General features: G+C 37.6%; 1 protein-coding gene across 1 annotated transcript; it reads right to left on the bottom strand.

Moving 5' to 3' along the window:
• Positions 1 to 4,726: 4,726 nt before the first annotated feature.
• LOC143292911 (uncharacterized protein C7orf57 homolog) lies at positions 4,727 to 15,559 on the bottom strand. Its single transcript, XM_076603601.1, has 7 exons — positions 15,402 to 15,559; positions 13,257 to 13,439; positions 10,533 to 10,656; positions 9,590 to 9,841; positions 8,014 to 8,193; positions 7,352 to 7,438; positions 4,727 to 5,679 (listed from the first exon to the last, which is right to left on the bottom strand). The coding sequence occupies exons 1-7, from the start codon at positions 15,433 to 15,435 to the stop codon at positions 5,610 to 5,612; spliced, it is 930 nt and encodes a 309-aa protein (XP_076459716.1). The 5' UTR covers positions 15,436 to 15,559; the 3' UTR covers positions 4,727 to 5,609.
• Positions 15,560 to 15,839: the final 280 nt, after the last annotated feature.

Raw genomic sequence — 15,839 nt, 5'->3', positions numbered from 1 at the left:
TCAGCAACATATGGTGCCGTGCAACACTTTTGCTATGTTTTGTATTGTTTTTTTAGTTTTTTGTGATCCTCCAACTTCCTATTTTTCCCACTTTTTTTTTTCTTTTCTTTTTTTCTTAATGCATCCTCCATTTTCCAATTTTTTGTAATATATTTATTTTAAATTCCTCTCTTTTTTTTTGTTACAAAATATAGCACAAAATGATAAGTAAGTGTACAAAGTCTTTTCTTTTCCTTTTTTTCCATGTTGGTACTTTTTATCAGAGACACATCTTGAACATGAAATACAAGGCACAAAAAATAATAGTACTTTTTATCAGTGAGACCACCAAAAAAAAAATTACATAACCCTTACACACATTTTGGTTGAAATGGAGGAGAGGGGACCACACAGTTATAGCCAGGTATTGGTCACCATGATGTGTAAATCCAGTTATTGGTCACCACCATGTGTAAACCAGTTACTTGTCACCACCATGTGTAAAGCCAGTTATTGATCATCATGATGTGTAAAGCCAGTCATTGGTCACCATGTGTAAAGCCAGTTATTGGTCATCATGATGTGTAAATCCAGTTATTGGTCACCACCATGTGTAAACCAGTTACTTGTCACCACCATGTGTAAAGCCAGTTATTGATCATCATGATGTGTAAAGCCAGTCATTGGTCACCATGTGTAAAGCCAGTCATTGGTCACCATGTGTAAAGCCAGTTATTGGTCATCATGATGTGTAAAGCCAGTTATTGGTCACCATGATGTGTAAATCCAGTTATTGGTCACCACCATGTGTAAACCAGTTACTGGTCACCACCATGTGTAAAGCCAGTTATTGATCATCATGATGTGTAAAGCCAGTTATTGGTCACCATGATGTGTAAAGCCAGTTACTGGTCACCAAGATGTGTAAAGCCAGTTATTGGTCACCATGTGTAAAGCCAGTTATTGGTCACCATGATGTGTAAATCCAGTTATTGGTCACTATGATGTGTAAAGCCAGTTATTGGTCACCATGCTGTGTAAAGCCAGTTATTGGTCACTATGTGTAAAGCCAGTTATTGGTCACCATGATGTGTAAATCCAGTTATTGGTCACCACCATGTGTAAACCAGTTACTGGTCACCACCATGTGTAAAGCCAGTTATTGATCATCATGATGTGTAAAGCCAGTTATTGATCATCATGATGTGTAAAGCCAGTTATTGGTCACCATGATGTGTAAAGCCAGTTACTGGTCACCAAGATGTGTAAAGCCAGTTATTGGTCACCATGTGTAAAGCCAGTTATTGGTCACCATGATGTGTAAATCCAGTTATTGGTCACTATGATGTGTAAAGCCAGTTATTGGTCACCATGCTGTGTAAAGCCAGTTATTGGTCACTATGTGTAAAGCCAGTTATTGGTCACCATGATGTGTAAAGCCAGTTATTGGTCACCATGATGTGTAGAGCCAGTTAGTCACCATAATGTGCAAAGCCAGTTACTGGTCACCATGTGTAAAGCCAGTTATTGGTCACCATGATGTGTAAAATCACTTAGTCACCATGATGTGCAAAGCCAGTTACTGGTCACCATGTGCAAAGCCAGTTATTGGTCACCACCATGTGTAAAGCCAGTTATTGGTTACCATGTGTAAAGCCAGTTATTGGTCACCATGATGTGTAAAGTCACTTAGTCACCATGATGTGCAAAGCCAGTTACTGGTCACCATGTGCAAAGCCAGTTATTGGTCACCACCATGTGTAAAGCCAGTTATTGGTTACCATGTGTAAAGCCAGTTATTGGTCACCATGGTGTGTAAAGCCAGTTATTGGTCACCATCATGTGTAAAGCCAGTTATTGGTCACCATTTGTAAAGCCAGTTATTGGTACATTTGATGTGTAAAGCCAGCCATCGATCACTGTGAAGTGTAAACCCGACTGTTGGTCAGTATGACAAACCAACCAATGCCAAAAGAAGTATTTTTGTTTGTTGATTTATCATTTACCAACCAAGATCAAGAAGAGTATTTGTGTTGTTTATACTATCATCTGTTCAGATTTCATTAAATGGATAATTCATGTAAAATGTGTGTCTTGTTTTTGCATAATGTACTATTTCCAGGGAAAGCACTATAGGGCTGTAATGTCCATATGTGTTAGTGCATGTGTGTGTGTGTGTGTGTGTACATGCATATACACATATATGTATATATGTGATATTTTGTTTGTATGTACATGCGTCTCTGTTTCCACTTCCTTCTTTGATTGATTGATTGATGTGGATACTTATATAGCACCTATCCTTGGTCAGAGACCAAGCTCTAAGCGCTTTACAAACATGGGGTCTTTTGCACAACATGCTGCCGATCTGGGTAGAGCTGAGTGATGGCTGCCACTGGGCACTCATTCATTTCCTGTGTCATTCAATCAGAGTTCAGGCACGCACACTTACACACTCAGACATGTAACATTTTACATGTATGACCATTTTGTTTATTTACCCCCGTCATGTAGGCACCCATACTCCATTTTCAGGGGTGTGCATGCTGGGTATGTCCTTGTTTCTATAACCCACTGAACGCTGACAAGGATTACAGGATATTTAACGTGCACATTTGATCTGCTGCGTGCGTATGCACACAAAGCTGGTTCAGGCACTAGCAGGTCTGCACATATGTTGCCCTGGGAGTCGGAAAATTCTCCACCCTTTGCCCACCAGGCATCGTCACTGAGATTTGAACCCGGGACCTTCAGATTGAAAGTCCAACGCTTTGACCATTCAGCTATTGCGCCCATCTCTTGTCTTTGCCCTTCTTCACTTTATTCTAAAATGTGACTGTAGTAATTGGTAATGATCTTGTTTAGTGTGGAATACAAACTGACTTTATTCATGCATACATGCACGAACATGAGTGCTTATTGATGACCACACAGGCATATATATAAGCACTTAGTCATGCATACACGTGTGCATGTGCGCACACATGGACACACACACACATGCACACAACAAAAATGACAAACAAGAATATCAAATTGAATTTTATTTTAAAAAGATGAAAGGACATTTTCCAAATCTTTATTGTGTATATCTTGAATCAGAAGCATCACTAAAATGTGAACAAGCAGTGTAGAGATATGTACAAATAAACACTCTTAGTGTCACAAAAATGATGCAATGTTTTTGCTGGAAAAGAAAAACAAAGCTTCTATACCTGAATAAAGTATAAATGGTTCTACTCAACATAAACTTTAATGTTGGATATTTTCCTTTTACAAAAAGTAAATTGATCAACGTAAAATATTTTGCAAAAAAGAAAATGTACAAAACCATTAAAAGCACAACAAATGTCATGCACATTCATGTGGGCACCAATGAAAATTATACAATGTCACTTGAGTTATACTGGTGAAAAAATACTCCTGATAAAAATAATATGCTTAATTGCTGGAACTGGAAAATGCAAAAAAATTATTTTTAGGAGGGGAAATAAGCAGGTTAACAAGACCCAAAGGCAATATTTAACACCTAGACAAACATACGAATTTCTGAAGCACTCTATTATAATGAATTTGCACCTTTCTCCTGAACACAAGCACTAAAAATTGCGTAAATCTTACCTTATTAGATATTTCTGAGAAACTTGAAAAGGGGAAATCATTGTCAGGTCAAAAAAGAGAATTCCACATAAACTACCACAGCATAAAAATTATGCATGAAACAAAGTCGCAAGTATGTTAGTCACTGTACTTGTCTGTGATGTGCACATCAATTGATTACAGTACAAATGACCACACAAATGTCCTAAAAAAAATGTTTTTTAATGTATGGAAAAAAACATTATGGCAATAGTGAAAAAGCAGAGTTATCAATCTACACAAAATCATGCAAAATGTCAGGAATTACACAAATTACTGATAACTGACAATTAGAAAAAATATATATACATGCATTATGTACTCTACGTGTGTAACACTAACTGTTGATAGGTATGGTTATCATTTGATTTGAACTAATTGCTTCGCTATACTACACTTTACATTTAATGACAGACTGTCATTTTGTCAGCTGCATGAGATTCATGTCAAGTTTGGATGATGGTCTTCATGTGTTATTATACACACAGTGTTTTGTTGGTGGTGGTGTTTTTTTTAAAACAGACCATATATTCACTCGGTGTTTTAATTCATCTCTTATTTTTCCAATGTTATGCATCTTATTTCAATTATCTCTTGTATTGAACAGTTTTGTCACTCATTGTTTGCATGTATTTAGTAACACACTGTTGTCAACAGTTCTTCATTTCTGTACCAAAATCATTTCAAACATAGGTTTCCAAACTTCAGTTGATTTACTTGCTGATCATTTCTTTAAAGTATAAGCAATACATTTCTTTTCTTTCTTCTTCTTTTTTTTTTTTTTTTAATTTTAGAATCATTAGTAAATATCTTAAACAGTTTACTGTTTGTAGTTTTTCATTGATGTTTTGTTTCCATTGTGTCACACACACACACACACACACACACACACACACACACACACAGTGATTTCTTTATGCACAAAATAAGAATAAGAAATAAAGATTTTAAGAAAAAACAATAACACAGTTGATTATATAGTTTCATTGTGACTATCTGGAAAAAATAAAAACAAAAAAAAACAGAAAGACACTTTCAGCCACAAAGATGTTGTTGGTTTTTGGTGTGGTTTTTTTTTTGTTTGTTTGTTTGTTTGTTTTTCGATGTGTTTTGTTTTTTTTTTTAATAACACTTTCTGTAAAGAGCAACTGAACAATATATATTGGGACAAGACTTATTAAATTTTACTATATTGACTATTCTATGTCTGTTTTAAAGTTTTCAAACAACAAATTAACTGCTGAAATGATTCAATACAGTTGTTGTTGCTGTTTTTTGTTGTTTGTTTGTTTGTTTGTTTGTTTTGTTTTTTATTGGCACATTTATGTTACCATGTTTCCCCTCATCAAATTCCCCTCATCAAATAAGTGAGAGCAGTTTTGATTTTTGAAATTTAATGTATACATGATTTCAGTACTCTTTTCCACTGTAATTACTGACTTTCTCCTCATTCCCCAACTTTATTTATCCTTTTTTTTCTCAGGCTCTCACCAGTTTGATTCGGCCTATATTTAAACATCAGTAAATCTCTCTCTCTCTCTCTCTCTCTCTCTCTCTCTCCTTCCGTCTCTTCTCTTTTTCAGTGTGTTTATTTCTGTTTGTAAATATTTCTGTCTGTCTTATTTACTGTCTGCTTGCAATGTATATAAATTGATTAATTCATTATTTCATCATTATTAGTTTTAATGAGATTTGTACAGGTAAAACCCTTTGATCTCTATTTTAGAAAATGTGCTGAACATAATCAAGTGTGTGTGTGTGTGTGTGTGTGTGCTGTGAACATGCCTATATAAAGGTGCCGATTGTTTGAATGTGCCGATCATGGTTCCGTTCATACTCATTCATACTTGGCTCTGTTTGACTGTCAGTCTCGCCGTCTCTTGATATTGTTAATAACATTTAAACACCTTGAACAAATTCCCTCTGTGTGTTCTACACCCATATATGGCTGTCACACGGAAGGTGGACACTGGGGCTCTAACAGACCAACACTACTTTCCCTTACGGGTGACAACTCCTGTAGACCGGTGTGTGTTCAGACGAGATGGTACTTTCTTGAATCTGCAAAGAAGAAAGATGGGAAATTAGCACAACAGACATGCTAGAATGCCATCACAGTTGTAAGACTTTGGGATTCGCTGTAATTTCAGTGAACAGTTACATGGGTAACATGTATACCCCGATGGTTAAAAAGCATACCGGTTTAAATTAATTCATACCTGTGTTTCCACCATGAGATTTTGCATCTTATAGTTTAGTCAATATGGGTAAAATATATAGTACAAAAAAAAAAACACAAAACACAAAAATTCACATTTCCAAGTTCCATTCTGAGATTTGCATCTTTTGGATTTTGGTCAGCAACATATTCCGCCCACGCTTTTTGTTGCAAGCAATAAAACAAGGAGTGCATGTGTTTTAAAAAGAATTTAAATAACATTTATCCAATGCATTTAATATACATAGTTTATGTATGTCCATATCATTTGATAGTGACATGTCCATAACCTTCATTATAAACATGAACTGATGAAAGAAATAATTTTCTGTTCAGCAGACAAAAAAGACAACACCAACTTTTTTTTCTTTTTCTTTTTTTTTCTTTTTTTTTTTAATAAAGAACAAGAAAGATCAATGATGATTGTTTTATTTGTTTGTTTGCTTGTTTGTTTTGGTTTTGAGTTTTATTTTTCTTGTCTTCATCATGTGCTGCTATATGCCATTATGCATGGTTGTATACATATTGTTTCATCTGAGATGCTTAGGGGTCATTAAATGTGGGTGTTTGCACCATACAAGTACTATACATTATTATTGATATCATTACAGATCTTCTTCTTCTTTTCATTTATTTGTTAGGAGCAACACCTCCATTCACTTGGTTCTATGAAAAGGCTTTTACATCTCCAACCATTTTTACCCTGCCACTTAGGCAGCCATACTATTTAAAGGAATATATATATATATGATAGTCAGTCGTGTCCAACTATGACCATCAGAACAGCAGAGGAGGCAACTGCTGTTCCAACTATTTGGGCTAGAATTTGATTATAGTGGAGAGTGTCTTGCCCAATTACATCCCCACTCTCTCGGCCAAGAGGGTTTTAGGACAGTCAGCGTTGGGATGGTTCCCAAAGGCCAACTAGCCCACAAGGCTGCAGCACTAAGAGCCAGTGCAATTTTGCCTCCTAGTTTGAGAGTGATAGTCCTTCACAAAAGACTAAGCTGTAAATGGTTTCCCATTGACTGGAGAAACCATTGATAATACAGCTCTCACTTTGCTGTTGGCCCAAATGTAAAAAAGGAATAGATCCATAGTCAAATGTGAGATAACTTGGAGTTAGTTAAAAAAAATACTGTCAGCCTGGTATGAATTATTGTCTGACTCTCTGATATGAGGACTTAAGAGACGTGATAAATAAAAAGCAATTATGTATCTTTAGAGGGAAAAGAAAGAAAGAAAAGGGAAACTTTTTTTTTAATCTGCCACATAAAAAAGAAAAAAAGAAAAATGATAATTTCCTAAGAAAAGGAACGCATTATTTTATATCTGCCAAACACACACACAAGAAAGGAATGGAGATGATTTACTACATGGCCTGTTAAGATAATTCTCAACAGCTAAACACCTCCACCTTAGTATTAACCTCTTCCCCCTCCTATATATTACTGTGAAATGTAATCAGTTGATGCACATTTGTGTGCCATTTTGTTGAAAAAATATATCACTCACTTGCTCAGTTTGAAGAGTTCCTTTTGGTCCTCTTCTGGCTTTCTGGCACTCAACACCTGGTTATTATTCTCATCAGGACTTTGTGGTCTGGAAATATAACACAACAGGCCACTTAATACACTTATTACAGCAAAACATGGTATGCCCCGATATCTGGAGGGAAAGTAACAAAGAGGTGGCCCTTACTTTCTGGCCTTGGGAAACAAAGCCATGGCACAACACTACAAAAAAAAACAATATATATATATATATATATATATATATATATATTACATTAGCATTCAGACCAAAATATCACATCCATGATGAATTATTCTGAATTGCTCATCAATTACATGTCTGCTTGACAGAGAAAAAAAAAAACAAATTTTAATCAAAATTACTCTTGACACACATGCAATTGTCAGATTTTCTTAATTCCTAATCTGTATGTATGCTGTATGTTGTATTATGCAGATCACAATAATTTGAAAGGAGTCAACAGTTGAGTCAAAGGCTTGATTCCAAACATTGCACACTCACAACAAAGCTGTCAAAAGAGATTCAAAACCATTCCAAAAAAAAAAAAAAAAAAAAAAAAAAAACAGAAAAAGTAATTTGAAGAATTGTATCATTGTGACAACCAAAATTTTTACTTGCTTTTCAGGGAGTATGTTTCTTACCTTCCAGATTTGTCTGGCACTGCATGAGATCTGGAATCAGTTCTTCTTTGTTCTGGCACAATGTTTTTCTGGGCTTTGGTTTGTTTCTTCTCGCATGCCCTGTTTTCGTCAAGCCACTCACGCTGATAGGAATAAGCCAGCAGCTTGGTCATGCTAGTGGGTTCTTCTTTTTCTGCCAGGCTGGAAAAGACAGAACACTCTGATTGACTGATTGGTATGGATACCTATGCAGCGTTTATCTTCAGTAAGAGACCAAGCTCTAAATGATCTACAAATATAGTCATTTGTGCAACAGGCTGCCTACTTGGGTACATCATTCGTTTCCTGTGTCATTCAGTCAGAATTCTGTCACACATACACACACACACACACATGTATACCAGAGTGGATTTTGCTTGAAAACTTTGCCAGGGAAAATTAAATCTCTTGTTGCCGTAGGTTCTTTTACATGTGCTAAGCACATGCTACACAGGGGACCGCAGTTTATAATCTTGGCGGAATGACTAGAGTCCGGAACAACACTCAAGGTCTAGTGGAGGGGGAGGAAATTCTGGCAAGTGTTGGATTCAGTACCTTATACTCAAATCCTCTTGCTTCCTGGGCCGTAAATCCACACACCACAAACCATGCGATGTACTTCATTAAAAACACAACACTTCAAACAATACTAATTGCAAATGTTATTTTACTGTACTAATCCAGTTGTTGAAAATAATAATCAACCAATTTAATCCCAAGTAAAACTCAGTAATCTTACTACCAATAAGTAATTTAATTTTCAAGCAGTAATGGCTGAAAAAGGGTTCAGTCAGAAGAAATGACCAGTAACAAAATTTGCTTCTGAATGGACTGTTGTAAAATCTAGTGTGCATATTGTAGTAAAATGATAACCAAAGCATTTGTTATATTGAATAAAACTTTCCTCTTTTTTTTTTTTCTTTTTTTTTTCTTTTTTTTCTTTTTCTGTCTTTTTTTTTTCTTTTTCTCTTACAGTCTGAGGTTATTGTTTTCATGTGAACATTATCACCAACATAACAGTTCCTTCTCTGCACTACACAACACTGGTTCCTAGTCAATGACGAACAAAACAGTACAAACAAAACAAAACAGAAAAATCAACACTGAGCTGAAAGCCCGGGTTTTTAACATTAATCCCTTATTCCATTCTCTGTGAACACACACTTGCATGTCAAGAGACACTATTCTTGTGTCACTGCTACTCTTCTGTCTTGGGGCACTGGCAACACTGACAGACCTGTATCCCTGTGTAGCAAGATAAACTATAGCTGGTTCTAGTGGACAAGAACAGACAGTAGGGTTTGAGACCTAGTTCCTCAGTCTCTGTGGGTACACACTCACATCATGAGGGACTTGTAAAATAGGTAATGAAGTATGTTAACATGCTGACATAATGCCCATCCCCCCTCTCTCTCTCTCTCTCTCACTCTATATCCCTCTCATTCTCCTTTTCTCCCTCTCTCTCTTTCTCTATACTGAGAAAATAAAATGAGTTTAACAAAAGCATCTTTTCCCTCTTTCTCAAATCGTGAGAGAAAAAATCAATAAGATGTCTTACTGTGGCCGATGTTTGAGATGTGGAGCTTCATCCTGATGAGCTGGTGCATTGTGGGGCTGGGTTCTTGATGTTTTGGTCAAAGGCTTTGACTTGGGCACATTGCCAGCACAGGGAGAGTGCTGTTGGGTTGCCACAGAAGCAAGACCCATGCCATCACCCTTCCCCCCGGTGCCCATATGGCCTTCATCAGGCAGTGTGGTTTCTCCATGTGACTGATATACCATGTACTCTGGAAGGAAGAACTTCCAATGCCTATGTGACATAATTCAAATTCTTCATTTAGCATTATCCAAGTTATATAAACTGACAAAACAAGTCATTTTAAAATAATGAAAAAAACAAAAAAAACAAACACAAACCAACCAATTCTAAGTTACACATTTTGGTTGCAGCTAGGTTCATTATCCGTACCACATGGTATAATGTGTTGTTCAATGTTGTGTGTCTGGATCAACATTTTCCTGATGCATGATACATTAATCAATATTATGCAGTCTGTTTCAGTAATTCTTTCAGGTTATCAGCTGTTAATCATGGCTTCCAGCTTCTCTCAAGATCCCCTACAAAGAGAATGATACATCACTGCAGTCAAAGCAAACTAAAAGTAATCAAGTAACATGCAACCATTCAAAGCAGCTGGAACCGTTGATTGCGATATGGTAAGTTTAATTCCCACAAAAAACATAAATGATTTTTTTTTTTTCTCCATTTTTCAGAACCATCTCAGCAATATATCATTCTAAACATAGGCATCTCAAACAAATGCATAATACACAACCTCATCCATGTTTGTACTGTTTCAGTCCCAACATCAACAGTCCACAGGGATTTAACACCAAAAAATAGAGATACATATATACCGGATATGGGATACATATGAAAGAGGAAAGAAGAAAGGTAACAGTCTGTATCTCAATTTCAGTTACCACAAATGCACACTTACTCTTGATCTTTGCTTTGGTTTGCTTTAGCCTGCTGAGCATTGTCTTCCAGGTAATACCATTCACAGCGGGGATAGCCTTTGGCCTCTTTCTTTGTCCCTGAATTGGGTCGTACTACCAGCAGATCTACAGACATAGTAAATTAGCCACTCAATCAGTCAAGCAAACAAACACACATTCAATCCATCAATTATGATGATGGAGTCTCCCATCAGACCGACGGATGAACAGGCAGGCAGGCTTATCTGTCGGTGTGGGTCCTCATATAGGAGAAGAGGCCGATTCAGCTGGGTGTTGAAGGGCTAGCTTGTTCCGACATTAGCCTGGTTGCCTGACCAGCACGGGTGACTTTTTTTTTAGTGAAGAGGAGTTGTGCAGTCCCTTCCCCACTCTCTCGCCTACCGACGCTCAGAGTCCCACAGGTGCAGATACTGCCACGTGTAGAACGGCCTCGGCAGGTGCAGGTTTTACTTCGGAAGTTCTGTCTCCTAGAAGGACTTCCAGCCAAGGATAAGAGCTCCCCCTGCCCTTTGGTCATCCTCTTCTGCCTTCACAGCCATTGGGAAAGGTTTCCTCCTCCGCCTGATCCGTTGTTGGGAGACTTTACATGCGGCAGGTAGTACTGGCTTACATGGTACCAGTAGCAAGGGCTATGCCACTGACCTGACTGAAATCCATCAATTAACTGACTAGCTAACCAACCAGCCCACAAACTACTCAATTAACCAAACAAAACAATGACAACAAGAGGCAAAGTCTGCAAGACTCACTTGTGCTTCGCGCTTTATCCAGTGAAGGATTCATGAGGAGGAAAAAAAAAGAGATTAAAAAAATCGTTGAAAAGTGCTATGTATTAAATATGACATATAAAATACGCTTGGGAGAAAAGAAAAAGGCATGCAAACGGGATCAAACCATACATATTCAGTTCCGAAGCAAGCAGACTAATCCCCATTGAGGCAGCACATTGGACATCATTTGACTAAATGTAATATTCGAAGCAATGTTGATGTTTTCTTCTTCATGTGATAAATAGATGTGATTGTAGTGGACGTAATAACGCCGTTTAAGTAATGTTTTTTGAGTGTTTTATCATATCTCAATTATTCTTTTATTTTGGCGGTAAAGGAGACGTTGCCATCGCTTCAAGCACACCACAACACATGGTAGATCTCTAGATCTGCATTAACCAGTCTACAACAGGCTGAAAAAAACAATTGATTCAATTTTTCTTTTATGTTCATTTCGGTTAATTCAGTGTCCATTTTAGAATATTTATATGCAGTAAACAAGTCGATGGTGCAGTTAGTATCACAGTATGTGTCCTGTCCAGAATTTGTATTGCTTTCCCTTTGTGAACAAGAAAAACGAGATCATGTCGTCTTCAAACACAACCTACCTTCTAGTAACTCAGTGGGAAGAGGTTTTTAGAATGTTCAGATTTTGAAACAAATCTCAACGAAATAAACCATTAATAATTCAGAAATATGGCTTAATTTGGGAGACTTACAACTTGTTATTGGTATTACTGTGAACATTTTTTTTCATACTATGTTTAAGCCAAATATGGTATTGGCAGACAAAGTATTTCCAGAGAAAATGGCAATTTTAAAGTTTAACACACACACACACACACACACACACACACACACACACACAACCGAACACCAGGTTATAACATATACTCACAAGTGAGTCAAAAATGAATGAATGAGTGAATGAGTAAGTGAACAGAGAGATCCAAGTTATTACTAAATAGAAAAAAAAACGATCAACGTTGTTATCAATGACCATAGAGAAACAGAGAAACAATCAACCAATCAATAAACTAACTAGTTTACTAACTGATGGACTGACTCATGGATGAAAGTGTGGGTGGATGGATGAAATTACCACTCAGCAAACAAATTATAAACCTTTTTTTTTTTTTTTTTAATCTGTCCATATTAATTGTTCTTTCTTTGCTTCAGATTCATGAAGATTTCGAATCATTTGTCAATTTGCAACCAAAGTCTGGGAGGTGATAGGCTTGAGCCCTACCAGAAGCCTTGAAAGACATCTTCAGTCCCCACTGGCTCCTTCTGTGCTGCATGGCGAAAGAAGCTGGATCCATGCAAATTCATACTATCCGGCTTACGGCCATACCCTTTGAGTGCTGCTACCTTTCTCATTACTGAAGTCAGGACCCCAACTGCTTTATGAAACCAAATCTAAGTACACTCACTACCAGATGATGCTTGTTGTCCCAACATGTATTTTTAATCTTCTGGTAGACTTCTTTTTTTTTATCCAACCTTTCGCCTGCTAAGAACTGATATGAGAAAGAGAGAAACTGACAATGTGGCTGGCAAACAGATAGCAGAGAGATTGATGCAGAATGAGAAACAAACAGAAATAGAGTGACAGAGGAGATCGAGAGACAGATACACACACACACACACCAACACACAAATATAAAAGAACCACTGCAAATCTGCACACACACCACACATACAATAACTGACAACTAAATCAACATGAGCAAATTTGAAGACATATATAAATACAAATAAACAGAATGGACAAAGAGTAAAACTTCCATCGCAAAAAAGAGGGTGGATCTCTTTCTCTCTTCCTATGTCTTTCTCTGATACACATACACACACACACTCTCTCTCTCTCTCTCTCTCTCTCATGTACACACACACACACACACACACACACACACAAACACACTCATGCAATACCTTTTCTTCCTCCCATTTTAGCAAGTTGAACATACTTGGAGTCTGTCTCACGGAACATCACCTCATGAGGTTTTTCAGGAGGAAGAACAGAAATATCACCGAGTCCTGGGATCTGTGAAGCGGGTGGAACTCCGACAGGCTCAACATGATCTGGCTGTTTGTCTGGGGCGTGGTAGAACCATCCTGTTTTCATCCCAAATAAAAGGTATATAGAATGTACTTATGTTTCAGTTTCAAGGTGGTGTCAAAGTGTGCCGACTGACCAATATATGCTATACCTCATCTGCTCTTGGAGGCCCAACACTCGGCTTATATCACAGATTGACATAAGTTTACATTTGGACCAACAGCAAAGTGAAAGCTGTATTATCAATGGTTTCTCCAGTCAATGGGAAACCATTTACAGCTTAGTCTTTTGTGAAGGACTATGACTCTCAAACTAGGAGGTAAAATTGCACTGGCTCTTAGTGCTGCAGCTTTGTGGGCTAGTTGGCCTTTGGGAACCATCCCAACGCCGACTGTCCTAAAACCCTCTTGGCTGAGAGAGTGGGGATGTAACTTGGGCAAGACACTCTCCACTATAATCAAATTATAGCCCAAATAGTCAGAACAGCAATTGCATCCTCTGTTGTTCTGATGGTCATAGTCAGACATGACTGACTATAACCCCCATCATCTGCTCTTTGGGGGGAAAAAAGAAGATGATAAGCAGATGCTTGACCTTCACATAAACCCAGCATGATAATCAGGCCTTGAGAGCCTTACCTAGCTTTGTGTAAAACATAAAACAAAATGGAATGCAATGATTAGGCAAAATGAACAAATAACTGAATGTACACATATGAATAAAAGTGAAAGATGTTTAGAAGGCAATTAAGTGATAAAAATGTTTCCTCATTCAGTCAATTACTAAAAAAAAATAAATAAAATAAAAAAAAAGAGGTCACCATCGAGCTAATTACTCCATTTCAGAGGTTGATTTTTTGGGGGTGTTTTTGTTGGGTTTTTTGGGGTTTTTTTTTTTGTTTTGTTTTGTTTTTTTGTCACTTCAAAATAAGCAGTTAAAACATGAAGGTGTTATGGAAGGAAATGATTTAGTGAGGGAAAAACAAAGAATAAAAACATCATAAAGAAAAAAAATAAAACATGCATATGAAACGTAGATACATCAGCAGAGGTCGGAATTCGTATAATTCATAAACTGAACTAGATGTATAATTTGAAACAAATCCCACACAGAGTGATGGGGATACTTTCAGAGAAAACAAGATTATGTTCTCTGACTCCAACAAACACAAGAAATGAATACTATAGATCATCTCCTTAAGCAGTTGTTCCAGCAATTCTAATTATCAGTGACAATGCTGCTTTCTTCTTCTTTCCATTGCATGACCAACATCGACTTGCTAATGGCTCTGTCGTGGTTAATGCATACTGGGTATTTTCGTGTCTCTATAACCCACTAAACACTGACATGGATTACAGGATTTTTAATGTGTGTATTTGATCTTCTGCATGCGTATACACATGAAGGGGGTTCAGGCGCAAGCAGGTCTGCAAATATGTTGACTTGGGAGATGGGAAAAATCTCCACTCTTTATCCACCAGACACTGTTACTGAGATTTGAACCCAAAACCTTTGGAGTCCTGCAGGGTACAGTCCTGGGCTCTCTTCTCTTCCTCACCTTTATTAATGACCTTCCCAAGGCTGTCAAATTTAGGACCATCAACCTCTTTGCCAAATACTGTCTCCTTCTGAAACGAATTACCTTCCCTCAAGATAGCCTCCACCTACATAAAGACCTTTCATCAAATTACCTCCTCTCAAGATAGCCTCGACCTATAACAAGACCTTTCATTGAATTAACCCCACTCAATATAGCCTCCACCTACAACAAGACCTTTCATCAATGCCTGGAACATTGGGAATCAACATGGCAAATGAGCTTCAACCCCGGCAAATGCACCATTATCCACATCTCCCCAAGCAAGAAGAAAGCTGTAATGCCAACAAAGTACAGACTCCATGGGCAGACACTGGAAACATAGAATTTGAAGATTTGAAGACACAGTGAGAGAGAGACTGATAGAGGCGTGTGTGTGTGTGTGTTGCCTGCGGGTCCATACACTAAATTAATGACATACCCGCTTCGCTTGGTTTCTGGTGCATTAGAGACATGATGGTCGTCAGTCGACGTTGTCAGGTAATGTGTAGGTTTTTGTTTTTTCGTTTGGGCTGCTCTTCCGCCCTCTTTCAGTAAACAGCGGCCATCTTTAACGTTTGATTGGTTGCCTTGGACACTTGCCGGAAACAGCGTGCAGTATTCTCCCTTCGACGCGCGCGAAGTGTCGATGGTCGAAGCGACCAGCTCAACGTGTGTACTGTAAAAATATAACATGTCGTACGATATTCAAACGTGGTACTTTTGTTTTTGAAGGCTTTCTCCGACTGGTTGCACCAGGAAAAGTTCATCTGCTACATGTAGACAGAAGCAGGTCTTTAACTCATTAGACCACATTTTATTGAAACATCACACCAGACGGTTGTACTGTTGGTATAATCACATGCACACAGACACACAC

Source organism: Babylonia areolata, chromosome 18 (genome assembly GCF_041734735.1).
Source record: "Babylonia areolata isolate BAREFJ2019XMU chromosome 18, ASM4173473v1, whole genome shotgun sequence".
In the NCBI taxonomy this organism is placed as follows: domain Eukaryota; kingdom Metazoa; phylum Mollusca; class Gastropoda; order Neogastropoda; family Buccinidae; genus Babylonia; species Babylonia areolata.
Note: the sequence above shows the minus strand (reverse complement) of the source record. Positions and strands in the feature narration are given on the sequence as shown.